This window comes from Hippopotamus amphibius, chromosome X, assembly GCF_030028045.1.
Source record: "Hippopotamus amphibius kiboko isolate mHipAmp2 chromosome X, mHipAmp2.hap2, whole genome shotgun sequence".
Classification (NCBI taxonomy): domain Eukaryota; kingdom Metazoa; phylum Chordata; class Mammalia; order Artiodactyla; family Hippopotamidae; genus Hippopotamus; species Hippopotamus amphibius.
The window spans coordinates 79,612,267-79,635,943 of record NC_080203.1 but is presented as its reverse complement, the minus strand read 5'-3'; the positions used below and the strand labels follow the sequence as shown (position 1 = coordinate 79,635,943).

General features: G+C 37.0%; 1 protein-coding gene across 5 annotated transcripts in view; it reads right to left on the bottom strand.

Annotated features, from left to right (window-relative positions):
- OPHN1 (oligophrenin 1) overlaps positions 1 to 23,677 on the bottom strand; it is a 648,185-nt gene that overhangs the window by 200,467 nt on the left and 424,041 nt on the right. For all 5 annotated transcript variants that reach the window (XM_057717522.1, XM_057717521.1, XM_057717520.1 and 2 more), the window contains exons 16-17: positions 6,423 to 6,507; positions 1,116 to 1,174 (exon numbers count right to left, since the gene is read on the bottom strand). In XM_057717522.1, the coding sequence (XP_057573505.1) occupies positions 1,116 to 1,174; positions 6,423 to 6,507 (144 nt within the window). The remainder of the gene's footprint in view (positions 1 to 1,115; positions 1,175 to 6,422; positions 6,508 to 23,677) is intronic.

Sequence of the window (23,677 nt, the reverse complement as noted above, 5' to 3'; positions counted from 1 at the left end):
CAAGCAAACTCTCATACACATACACACAGACATACGCACATGTGCGTGCACATGCACATGCAGAGACAGAAAATCAGAGACACAGAGAGAGTCAAAGAGATGAAAAGAGAGAGATATATAGACACAGAAACACAATGACAAAGAGAGACCAATAAACAAAGACAATGAAGGGGTGGGAGAGAAAGAGACTGACTAAAAGATAGAAACATAGATTAAAAACAAGATATAGGCCTAGAAAGATGAAGAAAATAGAAGAGAGAAGAGAAAAGAAATATGAGTAGAGAAGCTAGGACTGTCTCAGAGCAAGTCAGAATTCTGGATACAGCAAGTTGCTTCTAAAATTCCACAAGTAAACTTCCAGCTGGAAATCAGTGGCCACCCACTTTCCTTGTGGAACTGGGAGGTATGCTGCTGCCTCTGGGTTCCTATGAAAATCACTGAGAGAGCTCAGAGTAAAAATCAAAGCTCTCTTGCTGCTCAACAAAGATTCATTATGAGGACAAATCCCCTGAATCTTTTTCCTGAATACCATACAAGGCATAATGCAGACAAGTCACATCAAATTAGGAAGGGATACTCATACAGTGGCCTCAGCCAAAACTTTTAATGCTTCTTCAGCTGCCAACTTTTCAAGTGATTCTATATGCCTTATTTCCTATGTACCCCTCCACCCTCACCATTGGTCTTATCATCTAAAACATGTGATGTTAGCACTAAAAGATTAATATTTCACAACACAATTGAAAAGCATTTGAAAAGGCAAAGTGCTGAAAAAAGGCTGAAACAGTAACTGTAATGGATCCATTTTGCTGTCCCCTGGCAATGTGAGCCAGTACTCTTGTTCTTATTTAAGAGGCAAAATCAATCAATAAAGTCCTCAGACATGTCACATCCTTCGTTAGCGAGTTTTCTCCAATTCACTCTAACATTGACGTATGAAAAAATAATACAACACTTGTTAGCAAATAAGAATACTCTCATTTGACAGTGGACAAAATGTGTGTGTATGTTTGCTTTTTCCCTCATTTTTCCTCAAGCAGTCTTCTTGGCTTATTGCTGTAAACATTAGTTAGAAGCCAGAAAAACACAATTAACCAAGTAACACAAATACTTACTGGCAGCAGAGACCAGCTCTTTGTGAAGTCTATAGGTCATGACAGGTTCAGAAAGATTCCTGAAATTAATGAAGACTGTAAGTTCCTTTGGGTAGGGAATAGAGAGGCCTTAGATTTTCAGTTCTGTGAGCAGTAAGGCTGAAGTTTCTCAGCCCCACAGATCAATATGATTACATACATTTCTCTATTCATCTAAAACTTTGTCAGAGAAATCCTAGTTGCTAGTAATTCAACAGAAGACATAAAATATGATTCAAGACTTTGAGCAGGGTCTCCAATTAGTTCCCCAAAGTGAAAAGAGGCACAAACCAGTCCTGCAAAATTCCAAAGTGGATCCACTATGAGTGCTATTATGAAGTCCTTACAGTTTGATAGTTCCTTAGTTTCCAAAGTGCTTTTACATCTGTCCTCCTATTTGATCCTTCCAAAGATCCTGTGAGGTGAAGCAGCAATTCAAATCCCCGTTTAATGGAGAAGGAAACTTAAGCTCCAATAGGTTTCTTTATTTAGTCAAAAAATATTGGCTGAGGGACTTTCCTGGAAGTCCAGTGGTTAAGACTCTACACTTCCACTGCAGGGGGCACAGGTTCGACCCCTGGTCGGGGAACTAAGATCTGGCATGCTGTGTGGTGCGGCCAAAAAAGAAAATTTGGCTAAGCACCTACTTGTGACTGCCATTGTGCCAGGTATTAGGGATCCAGATGAATTAGACATAGTCTAAACCTCCAAGGACCATACAGTCTAGTTGAGGAGATTTCCATATACAAAATTTGCAATGCAATGGAACAAGTGTGGTGGTAAAAGTAAGTGGTGCATGGCTCAGAGGAAGAAGGTAATCTACTAATGATAATAATAATACTAGCAAACTATTCACTGTTCTAGTGGTTTGCACACATTTACTCATTTAATTCTCATGACAACCCTATAAGGTAGATATTGTTATTATCTCCATTTTATAGGTAAAGAAACTGAGCTTCAGAAAAGTTAAATAATTCATCCTAGACCACACAGTTAGTACGTGGCAGAAAGAAGCAGTCTGCCTCAAGACCATGATCTTAATCACTATGTTATACTGCTTGCCACTGCTATTATTGTAGTAATCTAGGTGAGAGATAATAAGGCCTAAACGAAAATAGTGCTATTAGAGATAGAAAAGGTGAGGAGAGTTATTTGAAAGACAATAAAGACAGAGCTCCTTCAACAATTGTGTACGTTGGTGACAGAGAGAGTACTCTTGTTGGGTCACTGAATAGATTAGAAATTGATTCAGAGGGGAGTGGAGATGCTATGTCAAGGAGTTTCCAAGATAGCTAAAGGCAGATGTTTATTAGGAAGATGGATGGAGTGCCTTTCTCTATCTCAGAAGTAGATGTAGAAATCATGAACCTAGGAGGGTGATTAGTACCATGAAAACAGATACCACTGCTCAAGGAAAGATGGCTAATTGGCAGCCAATAGCTACATGAGGCCTTTCAACATTTCTTGCCTGTCCACAATAGTGTAAAAAAAGAAATGGAATTGAATCAGTCATCAGAATATAAAAAATTGAGTATTTTACATAAAAATCAATATTGTTTGCCTCTATTGAAACACTGAAAGATCTATCTATATTGGGCACATATGGTTATTTGTGGAAGTAAAGAATATTGCTGTTTATATATAAACAAGGGGATTGCTACGCAAGTAAAGGTTTTATATGCAACATGTTTAATATAAAATTAGTCTACTTCAGTCATTTTCATGTCCTGGCTCCGGTGGATATTTGAATTTTCCATCCTTCCAGTATAGTAAAAAGAGAGGCAAGCCCTGGGAAATACCACGCAGAAAGTCCACAAAAGGGACTTCTAAAAATGGTCAAAGAGGTGACAGAAAATCTAAAAGCAATGGATTAGCACAATCCAAAAGAAGAAAAAGTTTCAACAAGGGATTATTAACAGCTTCAAATGCTACAAAGAGGTCAAACAAGGTAAAGGTTGACAATTGCCCACTGTGTTTAGCATTGAGGGAATCACTGGTGACCCTGGCAAGAGCAGCTTCAGTAGAGCAGAGCGTAGAGCAGTAGAGTAGAGCAGAGGGGGCTGAAGTCAGATTGCTGTGGGTTAAAGAGTAAACTGGGAGATTAAGAAGCAGAGACAGTGGATTACTTCATACACTGAAGCTAGGGATGGGAAGGGGTGAAATATCTCACTAGGCAATCTCGTCTAAGCACCCGCCTCCAATTATCATCTACACTATTGATGATTCTCAAATTTTTAGCTCAAGCCCAAAATTCTTCTCTGAATTTCATTCCTATATATTTCCTAGGTATCAAATTGCCTACTTAAAATTCTTGCCCTGATTTCTTCAAAGATACCCAAATTTGACATAACCAAAACCTAACTTGTCATATCCTTCAAATTTAGTCATTTTCTTGTGTTTCCAAAATCAGTAAATGTATGATCATCATTTGGTTTTATGGGCCAGAAATGTGGAAGTCATTCTTTTATCTCCCTCTCCTCTATCTTCATATCCAAGTTTACTCCCTAAATCTCTTGAATATGCTTATTTCTATCTATCCCCACTGCTACTCCCTAGTCCACACAGAAGCATCATCTCTTTCTGGGACCACAGCAATAGCTTGCTAATTGGTATCCACCTCTACTTATTTTGCCTCTCTCTAATTTCATCTCTCTATATTTGTTTGCAAAATGCAAATCTCATCATTTAACCTCCTGCTTAAAGATCTTTCAATATATTCCGATTCTGTTTAACATAAATTCATACCCCAATTCTTAAACTATCCTAAAATGTCTTGCATGATCTGGCCCCTATATATCTCTCCCTCCCTCTCTACACTCAATACGCCACATACACTGGTACATGTAGTTTCTTAAAAGGGTCTTCCTCTTGCTTCAAGGCCTTTGTATATGAAGTTATTTCTGTCTGGAACTGCCTCCCTGTCCCCCCCCCCACCCCAGTTGACTTTAAGTTATAATTCAAACCTCAATTCAAACTAAAAACCAGAATAAGTCAGGCCTTCCTATTATGTGACTGCAGAGCACCTTGTACTTTTCCTTCAGAGCACTTATATTTGTATAATTATTTGTCTTTTGTCTTATTCACTGCACTGGACTATAACTTTTTTAAGGTCATATCTACTCACAACTTTATGCCTACTGCCAAACACCATGCCAGGCATAGAGTAGGTAGTCAGGAAATGTTTACTGAATGGTGGAATAAATGAATGCAAAGAGATGTGCAATGCTAGACCATATTTACATGCCAAGAGGAAAGAACCTATTGAATGAGAGAGGTTAAAGATACAGAAGAGAGAAGGGATGGTTTTTAGAGTAATTTTCTAGAAATGTTGGAGACAAGGGGTGAGCTAGGTGCCTAGAACACAGATGGAGGAGGTTCACTCTGAAAATACTGACACATTTGAGAAATCTAAAGGGTGTTGACTGGCTAGTATATATTAAATATTCATGGATAAGACACTTAAGAATAAATATCTCTTATCTCTTATTGGGGGTACTGGCCACTCAAACTTTCAGACTCAATCTTCTCCTCTTTCAAAAGGGCTAAACTGCTTATTATGGGATGAGCTGAGAAAGACGTAATGTGGGAGGGACTTACCCTATATTAATGTCTGAAAAAAACTAATTCCTTTTAAGGAGGCTAGAGACATAGAGTCATTTACCTGCACTATTCTCGTCATCACAAGTCTCCTGAAAGTGTGCATAGCTGATTGTTCTGTCTTTACTAAATTATCCAAGTGACTCCAAGAAGGCCACAGCCCCTGGGAGGTGGGGAATAGGGGAATGAGATGCGCCAATACTAGTAACCTTAAAGTCAGAGATGCTTTGGTTCAAATAATATGAGCTGTGATCATGAATATTACTTAATGGGGGAGGGTATATGACTTAATTTATTCATTTGTAAAATGAGAACGGTAATACCTATCTTTAGTGTTAGGGGATAGTATACTACCTTTAGTGTAATAGTGCTTTTCTTCTTTGCATATGCAGGAGAAATACTCTTGGAAAGAGCATTCACATTTACTTAAAGTTCTAAGATGATGCTACAGCAGAAGGTCATTTAATAGCAATATCTGGGACTCAATCTATTTTGGATTAATAACATTTCCCATAGCTTAAGTACTTATCTTAATGTCTAAAGAGTACAATAATTGAAAAGAAGACATTTTACCACATAAAATATGGTGCATAACATGGGACACAGAAAATGGTAAGAAATCAATGAGTTTTAAAAGTCTATATGTCACAAATATTTTTATGTAATATAAACTTATACCAATAAACTGAATGATATATTCACCATCACTGTACAGATCCAAATTTTGCTCATACATTAATTTATTTTCCCTACTGCCACCACTTCATTCAGTTCTAACATTTCTATGGTTGTATTTTTGGGGGTTTTATTTCCATTATAACAGAAGACATATGAATACACAAATTATGTTTGTGTCAATGCAATTTAATGTTTTAAAATGGTTATTATCCACCAAAACATGTTAACAGCCTTGAACTGTCACAACTCCTGATTTTACTAGCGAGCTCATTGTGACATCATTCTGTGCACAATGGCAAAACTTCAATTATTTTAAGGGCATGATTTTTATTCTTTTAATTTTATTTTACTTTTTAAATTTATTTATTTATTTATTTATTTATTTATTTATTTATTTATTTATTTATTTTACTGGCTGCGTTGGCTCTTCATTGCTGTGCACAGGCTTTCTGTAGTTGTGGAGAGCAGGGGCTACTCTTCATTGCAGTGCACAGGCTTCTCATTGTGGTGGCTTCCCTTGTTGCGCAGCATGGGCTCTAGGCGCATGGGCTTCAGTAGCTGCAGCACATGAGATCAGTAGTTGTGTTTGAAGGCTCTAGAGTGCAGGCTCAGCAGCTATAGCGCATGGGCTTAGTTACTCCGTGGCATGTGAGATCTTCCTGGACCAGGGATCGAACCCGTGTCCCCTGCATTGGCAAGTGGATTCTTAACCACTGTGCCACCAGGGAAGCCCAAGGTCATGATTTTTAAATAATCTTTTTCAAAGTCAATTTTCTTCAAAAAAGCCATATTTCAATAATAATTCTATTATTTTGATGCTTCCCTTGCTTAAATTCCCAAATTTAAAAAAGTCTCCTAATGCACATTCTTCTTTGACAGAAATTTCTTTTCACTCTTGTTTTCTTTAGCAATACTATCCAACCTCCCAAAACTTGGACCACATTAACTCTAATCTCCATCCAGACAAATTTCATCAATTCTGAAAAGCAATGTTCCAAATCAAATTAGACATACCTCAGGTAGAATTTCAAGGAGCTGGTGATTGTCTTAATGTCCCAGTCACTATTATGAAAATCAACATCTCCTGGGCACTTAGGATCTATTTTAGAAGAAAAAAATGAGAAAAACCAATGTTTCACAAGATCTTACATTTTACCACTTTAAAAGTCAAGTGCATTAATTAAAAGACTATTACTCTAACCAATTTTCAAAAGCTGAAAACTTTACAACAAACATGTCTTTGAGTTCTCAAAAACTTCCTTGCTTTCCAGTTAGGTATGTAAGTAGCTTGGAAGCCTCCTCTTTCATTCACACAGAAAAAAAATGGAACAAACTGAAAGTCAACTCCTCTTAGCCATCAGAGAACTGAGGTCATAGGGCAAACTGAAGAAACAGACAGGCAGATACAGAGAATCACAACTTATAGAAAAAAAAAGAAACTTATAGAGCAGAAGCCCAAGAGCAGAAAACTCCTTGGGAAACAGCACAGGGCTAGGAAAATCCAATGTGCAAATGGCAAATTGCTCAAGTCTCAGTGTGGACAAGTTTGAGAGTTAAAAATTTTAAGTAGGCCCAGTCCTAGGGGACTCCCAAGCTTTCATGAGTTTTACCTCCAGGAGCCCTATCAGGTTCTCACAGTGAAGATCTGAGACAAATTCTCTCATGTTAATGTAATTCTGAGAAGGGGATAAGAAAATTAGCCATTTAAAAAATATGCACAGAGCATTTCCTAATAAGGCCTTCTTAATAAGGCCTATCCTCAAGAGAAACTAATTTACCAGAGCTTAACTGACCTAGGGAAAGGGGAAATTCCCAACTCCAAAACTGAAATGGCTTCCTGTCTCTTCTAAAGGGGAAAACTGAAACAAAACTGAGCAATACTTCTGAAGGTCACAGGCCAGAAGCACAGGTTCACTAAAATACTGAGACATAACTGTAGAATTATAGAACATTACCAATGGGCTTCCTGGATAATAAAAAGGGAATATGACTAAAAGAACTATTCTTCTCAAACAATATTTAAGAAGTCTGTAGGGAAAACAAAAGGCAAGAGAGGAAATAAAAACAAGGACACCAGAGGTAAGTTTAGCCTCTGACACCTACAGTTACAGCAAATAAAAAACACAGGCTATACTCTAGCCAGATAAATAAAACCTCACACTAAAGACCCATTTACCTCAGCACCTTTTACCCATCATGTCGGGATTGCAACAAAAATTACAAGAAAACACTAAAAGACAAAGTTTTAAGAAACACAGAAAGCATCAGAATCAAACTCAGGTAGGGAAGATAATTTAGAATTATCAAACTAGGAATTTAAAACAACTATGATTAATATACTAAGGACTGTAATGGATAAAGTGGACAACATTTTAAAAAGGAGTTGGATTAATGTAAGCAAAGAGATAAAAGCTTTCAGAAAGAATTTAAAGGAAATTTTAGAAATCAAAAACACCATAACAGAAATGAAGAATTCCTTTGATCGACACAGCTGAGAAAATAATCAGTGAACCTGAAGAAATGTCAGCAGAAACTTCCAAAACTAAAATGCAAAGAGGGAAAAAAAAAGAAAGAAAGAAAGAGAAGGAACAGAATATCCAAGAACTGTGGGACAATAATAAAAGGTGTAACATACAGGTAATGGGAATATTAGAAGGAGAAGAAAGAGAAAAGGGAAGAACAGAAATATCTTAAGCGATAATGACTGAAAATTTCCCAAAACTAATAATAAACACCAAACCACAGATCCGGGAATCTTGGAAAACACTAATCAGTATACATACCAAAAGAATTTACACTAGGCATATAATAGTCAAACTGAATAAAATCAAAGACAAAGAAAAAATCTGGATAGAAGCCAAAAGGAAAAAACATCTTACCAAAGGAAGAGCAGGATAAGAATTATTCCAACTTTTCTCAAGAAACCATGTAAACAAGAAGCAAGTGGAATGAAATATTTAAAGTGTTAAAAGAAAAAAAGACCATCCTGAAAGAAATTACCTTTCAAAGATGAATGAGAAATAAATACTTTCTCAGATAAACAAACATTGAGAAAATCTGTCACCAGTAGATCCCCCTTGCAAGAGATGTTAAAAGAAGTTCTTCACAGAGAAACTTATATGTCAATATTTCAAATTTACATAAAGAAAGGATGAGTATTTGAGGAGGAATAAATGATGGTAAACAAAACACTATTTCTCTTATTCTTAATTGGTCTAAGAGGTAAAAGTTCAAAATAATAGCAACAATGTATTCAGTGATTATAGCTTATGGACATGAAATGAATGACAAAAATGTTATAATGGATTAAAGAGAATAATTAGAAACACTCTGTTATAAAGTACTGGCACTACCAGTGTAGTAGTATTATTTGTAAGAGGACTTGGATAAATTGTAAATGTATATTGCAAATGCAAGGGCAACCACTAAAAAAGAGTTGTTTTTTTTTTTTAAAGTATAATTGATATGTTAACAGAAGAGAAAAAATAGAATCATAAAAAATACTCAATTAAACCCAGAGAAAGCAGAAGGAGAGTGGAAAATGAAAAGAGAAACGAAGAAGAAGAACCATGATCAGAAAAGAATAGTAAATATGGTAGGTATTAATCCAACTATATCAATAATCATTTTACCTGTCAATGGTATAAATACACCAATGAAAAGACATAGACTGTCAAGAGTTTATTATAAAGCAAGACTCAAAGATATATTATTTACAAGAAACCAACTTCAAATATAAACAGACATATAGACTTAAAAGGGATAAAGAAAGATATACAATGCTAACATTAAAACAAAAAGCTGAGGTAGCTCTATTCATTTCAAACAAAGCAGACTTCAGATCAAGGAAATTATCAGGGATAAAGAGGGCCATTAAATAGAAGTATTAATTCTCCAAGAATACATACCTAACCTTAAAAGATATGCATCCAACAAAAAAGCAACGAAACACGTGGGGCAAAAACTGATAGGACTACAAGGATATGAATCCTTTATTATCGCTGGAGACTTCAACACCCTTTTATTAATAATTGACAGATACAACAGGTAGAAAATCAGTAAGTAATCGAATTGAACAGCGTTATCAATCAGCTGGATTTAACTGATATTTATACACTACTTCATCCAACAGAAGCAAATACACATTCTTCTAAAATTCATTCAGAACGTTCACCAAGATAGACCACATTCTGTGCCATAAAACAGACCTTAATAAATTCAAAAGAATAAAACCATACACCAATATTAAATTAAACTAGAAAGCAATAACAGTAATATAAGTAATATTCAATGAAATCCCTATCAAAATACAAATGGCATTTTTCACAAAACTAGAACAAATAATTCTAAAATTTGTATGGAAACATAAGACCCCAAATAGCCAAAACAATCTTGAGAAAGAAGTACAGAAGTAGAGTTATTACATGGCCTGATTTCAAAGTATACTACAAAGCTACAGTAATAAAAATTGTACGGTACTTGCACAAAAACAGTCCCATAGATCATGGAACAGAATAGAGAGTCCAGAAATGAACCCACACTTACATAGTCAATTAATCTATGAGAAAGGAACCAAGAATATACCATGGGGAAAAGACTGTCTTTCCAATAAATGGTTTGGGAAAACTAGACAGCTATATGCAAAAGAATCAAACTGGACTACTTTCTCACACCATATACAAAAATAAACTCAAAATGAATTAATAAAGGCTTAAATGTAAGACCTGAAACCATAAAACATCTAGAAGAAAACATAGGCAGTAAGCTCTTTGACATCAGTCTTAGTAATATTTTTGAGTATATGGCTCCTCGGGCAAAGAAAATAAAAACAAAAATAAACAAATGAGACTACGTCAATTTACAAAGCTTTTGCACAGCAAAGGAAACTATCAACAAAATGAAAAGCCACCTACTGAATGTGAGAAGATATTTGCAAATGATATTACCATCAAGAATATACATATAAATTATATATGTACAACAATGTGTATACACACACACACACACACACACACACACACACGGACATATCCAACAAGGATAATATATATATATATACACACACACATATATTTTTATATACAAAATATAAAAAGAAATCATACAATTAGACTTAAGAAAACCCAAAAACCCAATTTAAAAAATGATAGAGGACAAGAATAGAGATTTTTCCAAAGAAGATATACAGATAGCCACAGGCACATGAAAAGATGTTCAACATCACTAGTCATTAAGGAAATGCAAATCAAAACTACAATGAGCTAACACCTCACAACTGTCATTGTCTATTATCAAAAAGACAAGAAATAAGTGTTGGTGAAGACGTGGAGAAAAGAACCTTCATTCACTGTTGGCAGAAATGTACACGGAAAACAATATGAAGATTCCTTAAAAACAGAAGAAATTTTAAATGTCATAAGAGACTCAGAACTCAGTGCTAATAAATTTTAAAGCTAGATGAAATTTTACCAAGGTTGACCCCATTAGAGGTAGAAAGCAGATAATTTTTCACAGTGGAAACAGAAAAAGTTATCACTGAACTAATGTGTGTACACACTAATGCGTGTATACACACACATACATACTTACAGAGGAAATTCTACTAAACATTCACAGAACAGAGAGTTCCAATGATCCATAAATTTTTCTGGAGCATTGAAAACAAAGAAAAAGGTTGTAATTTTTTGTATAAAAAAGTATGATATTCATAATAAAACCTGATAAAGATAGTACCAGAAATTTATAGAAAAATATCACCTATACATAATTATGTGAAAATCCAAAATAAATTATTAGTGGACATTATCCAATACCATGGATTTTTAGGTATACTGTCATACTATCTGCAAACAAAAATAGTGTGCCTTCTGTTTTCCAGTTCTTAGGCACCTCTCTCTCCTTGTGTGTGTGTGTGTTTTATCATGTTAAGAATTCTAATCTATCAATTTCTAATTGTAATTTTTTAAAGTCAGGAAAATTTGTTTTGAATTTTGTTGAAGATATTCTCAATATCTTTGGAGATAATCATGGTTTTTCGTAAGGCCTATTAAAATGGTGTACGAGTCGATTTCCTAATATTGAACCATCTTGCATTTCTAGATGCAATTCTGCAATAAATCCAATTTAGCCATGTTATATTATTTTCTTAATGATAAAATTAATAAAAACAACTGAAGCATTCAGTAAGGAATCAAAGTATAAAATTAACACACATAAATCAACAGCCTTCACATACACAAACAATACCAGTTAGAAATTATATTAGTAAAGGAAGTCCCATGTACAATAGCAGCAAAGAAAATTAAATCATTAGAAATAAGCTTAATTACAAATGTGCAGTAAGTATACAAGGAAAACAACATAAAAAATAGACTTGAATAAATAAAAAGATGTCCCTTGTTCTTAGATAATATGACAATGTAATAAAGAAGTCAATTCTCCCCAAATTAATGTATAAATTTAACACAATCTCAATAAAAGTAGCAACAACCTTTTACATGTAGATAGACAAGCTGATATTAAAGTTTGCATGGAAAATAAACATGCAAAAACTGCCATGAAAACAGTGGGGGGGAAAGGTATTTGGAGGACTAGCTCTTCCATGCATTAAAACATCAGATGAAGATAAAATTAGCCATTTGAACAAAGAAAATACTAGATTCATACTTCATATCATATATAATAAACTTTTATTTTTCTTCCAGTTTTATTGATATAATTGACATTACAACACCGTATTAGTTTGAAGTGCAGAGCATTATGATCTGACTTACATACATCATGAAATGCTTATCACCATAACTTTAGTGAACATCCATCATTTCAGACAGAAACAAAATTAAAGAAATAGAAAAACAATTTTTTCCTGTGATGAGAACTCTCAAGATTTACTCTCCTAACAACATTCATACATGCCATGCAGCAGCATTAATTATATTTCTCATGCTGCCTATTACATGCCTAGTATTTATCTTATAACTGGAATTTTGTACCGTTTGACTGCCTTCATCCAATTCCCCCTCCTCCCACCCCTCATCTCTGGTAACCACAAATCTGATCTCTTTTTCTATGAGTTTTTTTGTCTGTTTTTGAAATATAACTGACATATAACACTACATTAGTTCCTGTCACACAACATAGTGATTCAATATTTCTACACATTTCAAAATGATCACCACGATAAGTCTAGTTACAATACATCATCATACAAAGATATTACAAAGTTATGGACTATATTCCCCACACTGTACATTTCATACTCATGACATTTATTTTGCAACTGGAAGTTTGCACCTCTTAATCTCCCTTACCTATTTATTTCCCCCCTTTATCCCTCTGCACCTGGCAATCACCTGTTTGTTCTCTATAACTCTTTGTTTTGTTATGTTCATTTGTTTTGTTTTTTAGATTTCACTTATAAGTGAAATTGCACAGTTTTTGTCTTTCTCTGTCTGGCTTATTTCACTTAGCATAATTTCCTCTAGGTCTAATTACGTTGTCACAAACGGCAAAATTTCATTCTTTTTAAATGGATAAGTAATATTCCATTGTACATGTATACTACATTTTCTTATCCATTTACCTATTGATAGAGACTTACATTGTTCGCATATCTTGGCTATTGTAAATAATGCTGCAATTAACAGAGGGTGCATATATCTTTTCAAATTAGTGTTTCCATTTTCCTCAGATAATACCTAAGAGTGGAATTGCTGGATCATACAGTAGTTCTATATTAATTTTTTGAGGTATCGCCATACTATTTTTCATAGTGGCTGCACCAGTGTGCATTTCCAGCAACAGTGTATGAGGGTTCCCTTTTCTATACATCCTCTCCAACACTTATTTGCTGTCTTTTTGATAATAGCCTTTCTGACAGGTGTGAAGTGATGTTTCATTGTGGTTTTGACTTGCATTTCCCTGATGGTTAGTGATGTTGAGCATCTTTTCATGTGCCAGTGTTTGGGTGTTAAAGCCCTTCATTATTACTATGTTACTGTCAATTTCTCCCTTTTTTGTTTGTTAATATTTGCTTTATGTATTTAGCTATTCCCATGTTAGGTACATACATACTTACAATTGTTATATCTTCTTCTTGGGTTGATCCCTTGATCATTATGTAATGTCCTTCTTTGTCTCATGTTAGTCTTTTTTTTTAAGTCTATTTTTTCTGATATAAGTATTGACACCACCGCTCGCTTTTCATTTCCATTCGCATAGAATATCTTTTTCCATACCCTCACTATCCTTTGGTGTGTGTCTTTAGATCTGAAGTGAGTTTCCTGTAGGCAGCATATAGATGGGTCTTGTTTTTTTGAAAATCTTTTCAGCCACTTTATGTCTTTTGATTGGAGCATTTAGTCAATTTACTTTTAACAAAATTATAGGTACATACTTATTGCCATTTTATTCATTGTTTTGGGTTGTTTTTGTAGTTCTTTTTTGTTCCTTTCTTCTTCTTTTGCTCTCTTCCCTTGTGATCTGATAACTATTTTCAGTGTAATGACTGGATTCCTTTTTTGTGTGTATCTATTATAGATTTTTGGTTGGTGGTTACCATGAGGGAGATGTGTGTGTGTGTGTGTGTGTGTGTGTGTGTGTGTGTGTGTATGATTATTTTAAACTGCTGATCTCTTAAATATGAATGCATTTTAACAACCCTGCATTTTCACTCCACCCTCCACACTCACTGTTTTTGACAACATATTTTACATCATTTTGTTTTGTGTATCCCTTAATTATTTTTCTCTTTTAACCTTCCTACTAGCTTTAAACATGGTTGATTTACTACTTTTACTGCATTACTTGACTTTACCAATGAGGTTTTTCCTTTCATAATTTTCATGTTTCTAGTTGTGGCTTTTCCTTTTTCACTGGGAGAAGTCCCTTTAACATTTCTTTAAAAGCTGGTTTGGTGGTGCAGAGCTCTTAGCTTTTGCTTGTCTGTAAAACTTTTGATTTCTCCATCAAACCTGAATGAAATCTTTGACTGAGAGAGTATTCTTGGTTGCAGACATTTTTTTCCTTTCATCACTTTAATATATTGTGCCACTCCCTTCTGGCCTGCAGAGATTCTGCTGAAAAGTCAGCTGTTAACCTTATGAGAGTTCCCTTACACAGAGCTTGTTGGTTTTCCCTTGCTGCTTTTAACATTCTCTCTTTATCTTTAACTTTTGCCATTTTACTTAAAACATGCCTGGTGTGGTCCTCTTTGGCTCAATCCTATTTGGGACTCTTTCTACTTCCTGGACCTGGATGTCTGTTTAGTTTCCCAGGTTAGGGAGATGTTCAGCTATTATGCATTCAAATATGTTCTCTACCCCTTTCTCTCTCTTTTACTTCTGGGACCCTTGTAATGAGAATGTTAGTATGTTTGATGTTGTTCTACAGGTCTCAAACTGTTCTCATTTTTTTTCATTCTGTTTGCTCTTCAGCATCAGTGATTTCCAGCACTCTGTTTTCCAGCCTCTGTATCATCTAATTCATAGCTGATTCCTTCTAGTGTATTTTTCATTTCAGTTTTTGTATTCTTCAGCTCTGTTTGGTTCTTCTTTATATTTTCTCTTTGTTAGAAACTTCTAACCTCAATCTGTTCACCCAATCTTCTCCTGAGTTCTTTGAACATCTTTATGATCATTACCTTGAGGTCTGTGTCTGGTAGATTGCCTATTTTCACTTCACTTAGTTCTTCTGGGGTTTTATTTTGATCCTTGGTTTGGAACACATTCGTTTGTAGCCTCACTTTGCCTAAATTGCTGTTTTATTTCTATATATTTGGCAGGTTACTTTACATTGCTGAACCTCAGAGAAGTGGCCTTTTGTAGGAGATGTCCTATGCATCCAACCAGTATACACCCATTTGGTCAACAGAGATATATGCTCTAGGGTACCCCCTATGTGGGTGGCATTTTTCCTCCTGTTGCAGCTTACTGACTACTGTGGGCAGTCTCACAGGTGTGGCTGGCCCCAATTCCAGTTGGTTGCAAGACCATATTGTGTGGAAGCTGCTGGCCACTGGTGGGTGGGGCTAGGTCACAAGGAGGCAGGCTTCAGGGCCCTGAGGGGGTCCTGGAGGGTAGTGCTGGCACACTGGTATGCAGAGCCAGGATACTGGGGGGGTGCTTGTGGGGCTGGGAGTCCTGGGTCTAGTGTCAGTCTGCTAATAGTTGGGGCTGGTTCCTGATCTGGTTGGTTGCCAGGTCCAGAGTGTCTCAAACTTTGTGTTGGCCCTCTGATGAGTGGGGCTAAATCACAGGGCAACTGGCTGAGGGGTCCAAGGTGTCTCTGAGCTGGTGTTGGCCTGCTGGTGGGTGGGTGGGGCCAGAGGGGTCCTAGGGCTGGTGTCAGCCTCCTGGTGACAAGGAAAGGGCCCTGGAGTTGCCAGGGCTAATTCTTACTCACTGGTGGGCAGAGCTGGATCCTGGGGTCACTGGCTGTCAGGCTCTGGTGTGCAAGTCTGGGACTGGGGCCTTCTGTTGGATAGGGTCAGGTCCCAGGGTGGATGTGGGCTCACAGCATCTTAAGGCAGCTGGCTTGCTGGTGGATGGGGCTGTTTATCCTGCTGGCTAGATGCTTGGCCAGAGGCATCCCAATACTGGTAGGACAGGCTGGTGGGTGTGTCTGGGTTCCAGTACTAATAAGCTAGAGGGGGGATTCCAAAATGAAACTTTCCAGCACCAGTGTCCTCATGGTAGAACAAGCTCCCACAAAGGGCTTCCATGAGTGTTTATGTCCCCAAGGTGAGCTCCAATTGCCTCTTGCCTCTGCAGGAAGCTAAGATCATCAGGTGGGTCTGACTCAGGCCTTTCAAATTACTGCTTCTGCCCTGGGTCATGGAGTATATCAGATTTTGTGTGCCCCTTTGAAAGTGGAGTCTCTATTTCCCATAGCCCACTGGCTCTAACAAAAGTAAGCCCCCCTGGCCTATAAAGCCAAAAGTTCTGAGGGCTCATCTTCCTGGTACAGGATACCTGGCTGGGGAGCCCAATGTGTGGCTTGGACTCCTTGCTCCTTTGGAAGAACCTCTGCAATTGTAATTATCCTTCCATTTGTGGGTCATGAGTCTTGACTATACTGCATCCCTACCCCTCCTACCCATCTCACTATGGTTCCCTCTTTATATCTTTACTTGTAGAAGATCTTTTATGCTAGTCTTCTACTCTTTCTCATTGATGGTCGCTCTGTAAATAGTTACACTTTGGTGTGCCCATGATAGGAGAGGAGCTCAGAGTCTTCCCATCTTGCCCACTCCCCCCAATAAACTCTTAAATGGATCAGAGATCTAAATGTAAAACATGAAACCACATAAGTGCTGGTAGAAAACTCATAACACTGTATATCTTGAGTGTAGGGAAAGGCTTTCTGACTATGATTCTAAACCTAGATGCAATAACATAAAATTATTGATATATTTCACTATATAAAAAGCTTTTAAATGTGTGCCAAAACTATCATAAATGATATTAATGGAAATTTGACAAGCTGGAAGGAAATATTTATGATATATATGACAGATAAAGGGTGACTATACCTAATACATAAATAACTCTCAAATACTGAGGAGCAAGAAAATTTAAAATCTTATGTCAAAAGACATGAACAGACAGTTCACATACATAGCATGTATACATTTGTGTGTATGTGTGTGTACCATTAAGCATATGAAGAGGACAAATCTCTCTCACAGTAAGATAAATGCAATTTAAAACTGCAAGACTGGGGACTGAAAGATGGCAGCGAAGTAAAAGGATGTGGAGTGCCTCTCTCTCCACAGATGCATCAGGAATACATCAATAGATACAATTCCCACAGAAAATCGGCTGAACACTAGAAGAAGACCTTGGACACCAGAAAGAACTACAAAGATCCTGGCATAACTGGGTAGGATGGAAAAAAATTAAAAAAGGAGAAAGAGGATGAGAAGAAAGGAAAGGGACAGGTCCTAAACCCTGGGGCAGGGGGAGCTGAAATAGAGGAGAGATTGCCAAATTTGGGAAAACCCCCCTTATCTGATGGGTAAACGCCTCTCCAACAGGGAATTTGATTGGGTCAGGGAGGCATTTGGGACTGTGCAAAAAGGGTGAAGTGGTCGATATATAGCAGATGGGATAGAGTGAGAAACACACAGACGGTCTGTACCATGGTCCTACGTGCTCCAGACTGAGACGTGGGCTCACAGCAGTACAGAGAGTCTGGGAGCTGGAACAAGGGAACCAGAGAACTAGCCCAGGGTGAGAACTGTTGTTGGCTGTGGGGAGATGGACTGAGGGGACAGGAGGGAATACCTACTGAGGAAAACAGGGGGGCCATGGAAATAGGGCACTAGTGCTGAGTCACATGCAGGGGGAGGAGCCACTATTGTAGCCTATTTGTGGAGCCACTATTGTAGCCCATGACGAACAATAAAGGAAGCTCCCTCTAGGTCTGGCTGTTGAGCTCCAGTTGGCAAGTAATAGAAAAAGCCCCCTGAAAGGCTGGCCCTAGCGTGCCTGCTGCCAAGAACCAAAAACAAAGTCAGGCCAGGGCAGGCCATCTCCAGGGACACTCCTCTTATATCCGTGCCTGCCGGCATCTCTGTGCATTTTGCACCACCACCAGGGCTCCTGCAACCCAGGCAGGGCACTACTGAGGTCTCACACACAAGGGAAGGAGCCACTAATGTATCCTCTCTCCCACACACCAGCGCCTACAGATGAACAATAAAGGAAGCTCTGCTGGTCACAGAGTAATACAAAAAGCCCCCAAGGGCTGTCCATCAGGCACCTTGTACCAGGCACAAGTAAAGAACCACACAAAGGCCAGATTTCCTATACCCGCAGCCACCAGCATCCCCGCCCATTTGGCATCACCCCTGGGGCTCCTGTGATCTAAGCACGGTGCTACTGCTGAGTCACACGCAGGGAGAGGAGCCACTGTTGTAGGCTCTCTCTCACCACATGCTGGCACCTGCAGGTGAACAATAAAGGAAGAACTCACTGAGGCAGACCCAAGAGTTCCAAGGCAGCATTAGGACCAGACTCCTGTCATCGGACCACACATAGAGGCAATGACAAAACCAAAGCTGAACACCAGGGACAGGGGGACTAAGGAAGAGGTTCTAAAATCTTTCCATCAGCTATACAAGCTGCAGACTAAATCCCCACAACCTCCTAGGTAGACCCTATGTCTCTGGAATATCTGAGCAGACAATGAATGTTCCCACAAATGAAAAAGTTTTAGCTCTGGCAGCTGTGGACTTTGGGAGCAAACACACCCAGGAATTGGGCCAGATCAGAGCCTAAGTGGACCATCTGCAGCAATATGGATGGACCTAGAGATTATCATACTAAGTGAAGTAAGTGAGACAGAGAAAGACAAATATCATATGATATCGCTTATATGCAGAACCTAAAAAATGATACAAATGAACTAATTTACAAAATAGAAATAGACTCACAGACTTAGAGAACAAACTTAAGGTTACCAGAGGAGAAGGGTGGGGGGGGAGGAATAGATTTGGAATTTGGGAGTGACATATACACACTGCTATGTTTATAACAGATAACCAACAAGGACCTACTGTATAGTACAGGGAATGCTGCTCAATGTTCTGCAATAACCTAAATGGGAAAATAATTTGAAAAAGAATAGATACATGTATATGTATAACTGAATCACTTTGCTGTACACCTGAAACTAACATGATGTTGTTAAACAACTATGCTCCAATATAAAATAAATAATTAAAAAAAATAAAATTTTAGAGGAGACCAAGATGGTGACATAGGAGTTTCCCAAATGTCCTTCCTCCAACAGACACACAGAGCAATTCCCTCTGAGAGAAATCCAGAAACTAGCTGAGTGACCCCTACACACTGGGCAAATGAGAAAATATCCACATGGAATTGGGTAGTAAATATAGAGACATACCCTCGCTGTAAACCAGTCACTGCACCCAGCACAATAACTATAGTCCGGAGGGAACCCTCAGCTCTGATGTGAATCCTCTCCTGAAGTGCCTACAGCCCATGCTCTGCAACAGAAGAAGCCGCCGCAATGGAGAGCCCACGCACCACAATGAAGAGTAGCCTCCGCTTGCCGCAACGAGAGAAAGCCTATGTGCAGCAATGAAGACCCAACGCAGCCAATAAATAAATTAAATAAATAAATAAATTTATTTAAAAAAAGATTTGTACACTTTTCTGTATGTATGTTATATTGGAATAAAAAGTTTAATTTAAAAAGTTAAAAAAATTTTAAAAATAGTTTACTGCCAAAAAAAAGTAATATGACAATCAAAGGCAACAGATGATCTAAGATTCCCTTTCAGTTAGCTGAATTAATAAGATCTGTACATTAGGTAACAATATCATATTATTGTTAATTTTTTTGTTTCAAGAATTATACCGGGTCACACAAGCTAATGGAAACTGATTTTTAGCATCTTCAATTTGCTTGTCATTCCTTAGGTGGGAATAAGTTGACTGAGTGTTAGGGGGAAAATGATGGACATCCAGTCTACCAAAAGATAGGCATTAAAACCAGAACTCCATTCTAGAGTATATGGCTCTCTACATTAATTCCAAAAAGACAGATATGCTGGAATCATCACAAAAAATAGGTTACATAAAAAGTCAAGGAAGGGAGAACTTCCTTAAGGAAGACAAAAGAAATGGTAACTCTGAGAGAAGATGAAGCAACTAAGAGGCTTCATTTCCTCATGCATAGAGTTGTCCATCAATCCATATACACTGCCTCTAGATGATACTATCTGAGAGAATGTGGGTAATATTCAAAGAAGCATTCATAGCTAAAAGAGATCAATAAAGGTTTGTATTAATATCTTAGTGAAATTTGCCTGTTACTATATGCCAGACCTATTAAAACACTTTACTTGCATTATCTCATTTAATCCTCACCACAGTCCTATGATTTTCTATTTATTACCTTCCTCATCTTGCAAATAGGCAAATAAAGGCCGAGAGAGGTTAAGAAAAATGCCTAAAGAGGAACCATGAACAAAGTGAGGAAAGCAGGGGGAGGGGGGTTAGGGGGAATGAATTGGGAGATTGGGATTGCCATATATACATTACTAATAAGAAAAAAAATACCAAATTGTACACTTTAAGTATATGCAGTTTATTGTATGTCAATTATAGCTCAATAAGTTCTTAAAGACAATAAATAAATAAATAATAAAGGCATTAGGACTTGAAGATAAGCAGGCTGCCACCAAAATGTGAACACTCTACTCCATATTGTGCCACACTCCCCCCCCAAAAAAAATTAAAAAGTTAAAAAAAATAAATAAAAAAAGATATCTGAGAGGGGAACCTAAAAAATCAGAAGCAAACTGGAATAAGCTGCATTGAACATCTAAAGAAAAGAAAATATGGTCTGTAATAATCTTTTTCTGATTAATGCCTTTTGATTGATAGTCCCTTCTATCGAGATGAGGTTAGTTGGTGGCATTTTACATTCTGCCTTTTATGTTAAATTTTATTGGAGTATAGTTGCTATACAACGTTGTGTCACTTTCTGCTTTATAGCAAAAGAAGTCAGTTATAAGTATACGTGTGTATAAGCTCATTTTTAGACACTTTTCCAATATAGGTCATTACAGAGTATTGAGTAGAGCTCCCTGTGCTATACAATAGGACCTTATTAGTTATCTATTTTATATATAGTAGACTGTATATGTAAATTCTAATCTCCCATTTAATCCTCCACCTCTTCCCCCTGGTAACAATAAGATTGTTTTCTACATCCGTAACTCTATTTCTGTTTTGTAAATAAGTTCACTTGTAACATATTTTAAATTACACATATAAGTGATATCATATGATATGGGTCCTTCTCTGTATGACAGTCTCTAGGTCCATCTTTGTTGCTGAAAATGGCACCGTTTCATTCCTTTTTATGGCTGAGTAATATTTCATTGTATATATGTACCACTTGTTCTTTATCCGTTCATCTGTTGATGGACATTTAGGTTGCTTCCCTGTCCTGGCTATTGTAAATAGTGCTGCAATGAATATTGGGGTAAATGTATCTTTTTGAATCATGGTTTTCTCCAGGTATATGCCCAGGAGTGGGATTGCTAGATCATATAATAGCTCAATTTTCAGTTTTTGAAGAAGCCTGCATACTGTTCTCCATGGAGGCTGTACCAATTTCATTCTCACCAACACGTAGGAGGGTTCCATTTCCAACACACCCTCTTCAGCATTTATTGTTTATAGATTTTTTGATGGTAGCCATTCTGACTTGTGTGACGTGATACCTCACTGTAGATTTGATTTGCATTTCTCTGATAATTAGTGATGTTGAGCATTCTTAATGTGCTTTTTGGCCATCTGAATGTCTTCTTTGGAGAAAAGTCTATTTAGGTCTTCTGCCCATTTTTTGATTGGGTTGTTGGTTTTTTTGTTATTGAGCTGCATGAGTTGTTTGTATATTTTGGAGATTAATCCCTTGTCAGATGCTTCGTTTGCAAATATTTTCTCCCATTCTGAGGGTTGTCTTTTCGTTTTGTTTATGGTTTCCTTTGCAGTGCAAAAGCTGTTGAGTTTAATTAGGTCCCATTTGTTTGTTTTTATTTTCTTTACTCTAGGAGGTGGGTCAAAAAAGATCTTCCTGTGATTTGTGCCAGAAAGTATTCTGCCTATGTTTTCCTCTATGAGATTTATACTATCTGGCCTTATGTTTTGGTTTTAATTTCACATTGAGTTTACTTGTGTGCGTGGTGTTATGGAGTATTCTAATTTCATTATTTCACGTGTAGCTGTCCAATTTTCCCAGCACCACTTATTGAAGAGACTGTCTTTTACCCATTATATATTCTTGTCTCTTTATCATAGATTAGTTGACCATAGGTGACTTGGTTTATCTCTGGACTTTCTATCCTGTTTCATTGATATATATTTCTGTTTTTGTGCTAGTACCATACTGTCTTGATTACTGTAGCTTTGTAGTATAGTCTGAAGTCAAGGAGTCTGATTCTTCCAGCTCCATTTTGCTTTCTCAAGGTTTCTTAGGCTATTCAGGGTCTTTCGTATTTCCATGCAAATTGTAAAATGTTTTTTTCTAGTTCTGTGAAAAATGCCTTTGGTAATTTGATAGGGATTGCATTGAAACTGTAGATTGGGTTAAGAAAAATGGGTAGTATAGTCATTTTCACAATATTGATTCTTCCAAACCAAGAACATGGTATATCGCTCCATCTGTCTGTGTCGTCTTTGATTTCTCTTATCAGTATCTTATAGTTTTCTGACTACAGGTCTTTTGTCTCCTTAAGTAATTTATTCCTAGGCATTTTATCCTTTTTGAGCAATCATAAATGGGATTGTTTCATTAATTTCTCTTTCTAATATTTCATTGCTGGTTATAGGAATGCAAGAGATTTCTGTGTATTAATTTTGTATGCTGCAACTTTACCAAATTCATTGATAAGCTCTAGTAGTTTTCTGGTAGCATCTTTAGGATTTTCTATGTAGAGTATCATATCATCTACAACCAATGACAGTTTTACTTCTTTCCTAATTTGGATTCCTCTTATTTCATTCTCTTCTCTAATTGCTGTGGCTAGGACTTCCAAAACTATGTTGACTAAAAGTGCTGAGAGTGGACAGCCTTTTCTTGTTCCTGATCTTAGAGTAAATGCTTTCAGTTTTTCACCACTGAGAATGATGAGTGCTGTGGGTCTGTCATACATGTATGGCCCTTACTATGTTGAGGTAGGTTCCCTCTATGTCTACTTTCTGGAGAGATTTATCATAAATGGATGTTGAATTTTGTCAAAAGCTCCTTTTTGGCATCTATTGAGATGATATGATTTTTATTCTTAAGTTGTTAATGTGGTGTATCACATTAATTGATTTGTGTATATTGAAGAATCTTGCATCCCTTGGATAAATCCCACTTGATCAGGGTGTATGATCCTTTTAATGTGTTGTTGGATTTGGTTTGCTAGTATTTTGTTGAGTATTTTTGCATCTATGCTCATCCATGATATTGGCCTGTAGTTTTCTTTTTTTGTGATATCTTTGTCTGGTTTTGTTATCAGGGTGATGGTGCACTCGTAGAATGAGCTTGGGAGTGTTACTTCCTCTGCAATTTTTTGGAAGAGTTTCAGAAGGGTAGGTGTTAACTCTTCTCTAAATGTTTGATAGAATTTGCCTGTGAAGCCATCTGGTCCTGATTTTTGTTTGTTGGAAGTTTTTCAATGACAGTTTCAATTTCAGTACATGCAATTGATCTGTTAATAGTTTATGTTTCTTCCTGGTTCAATT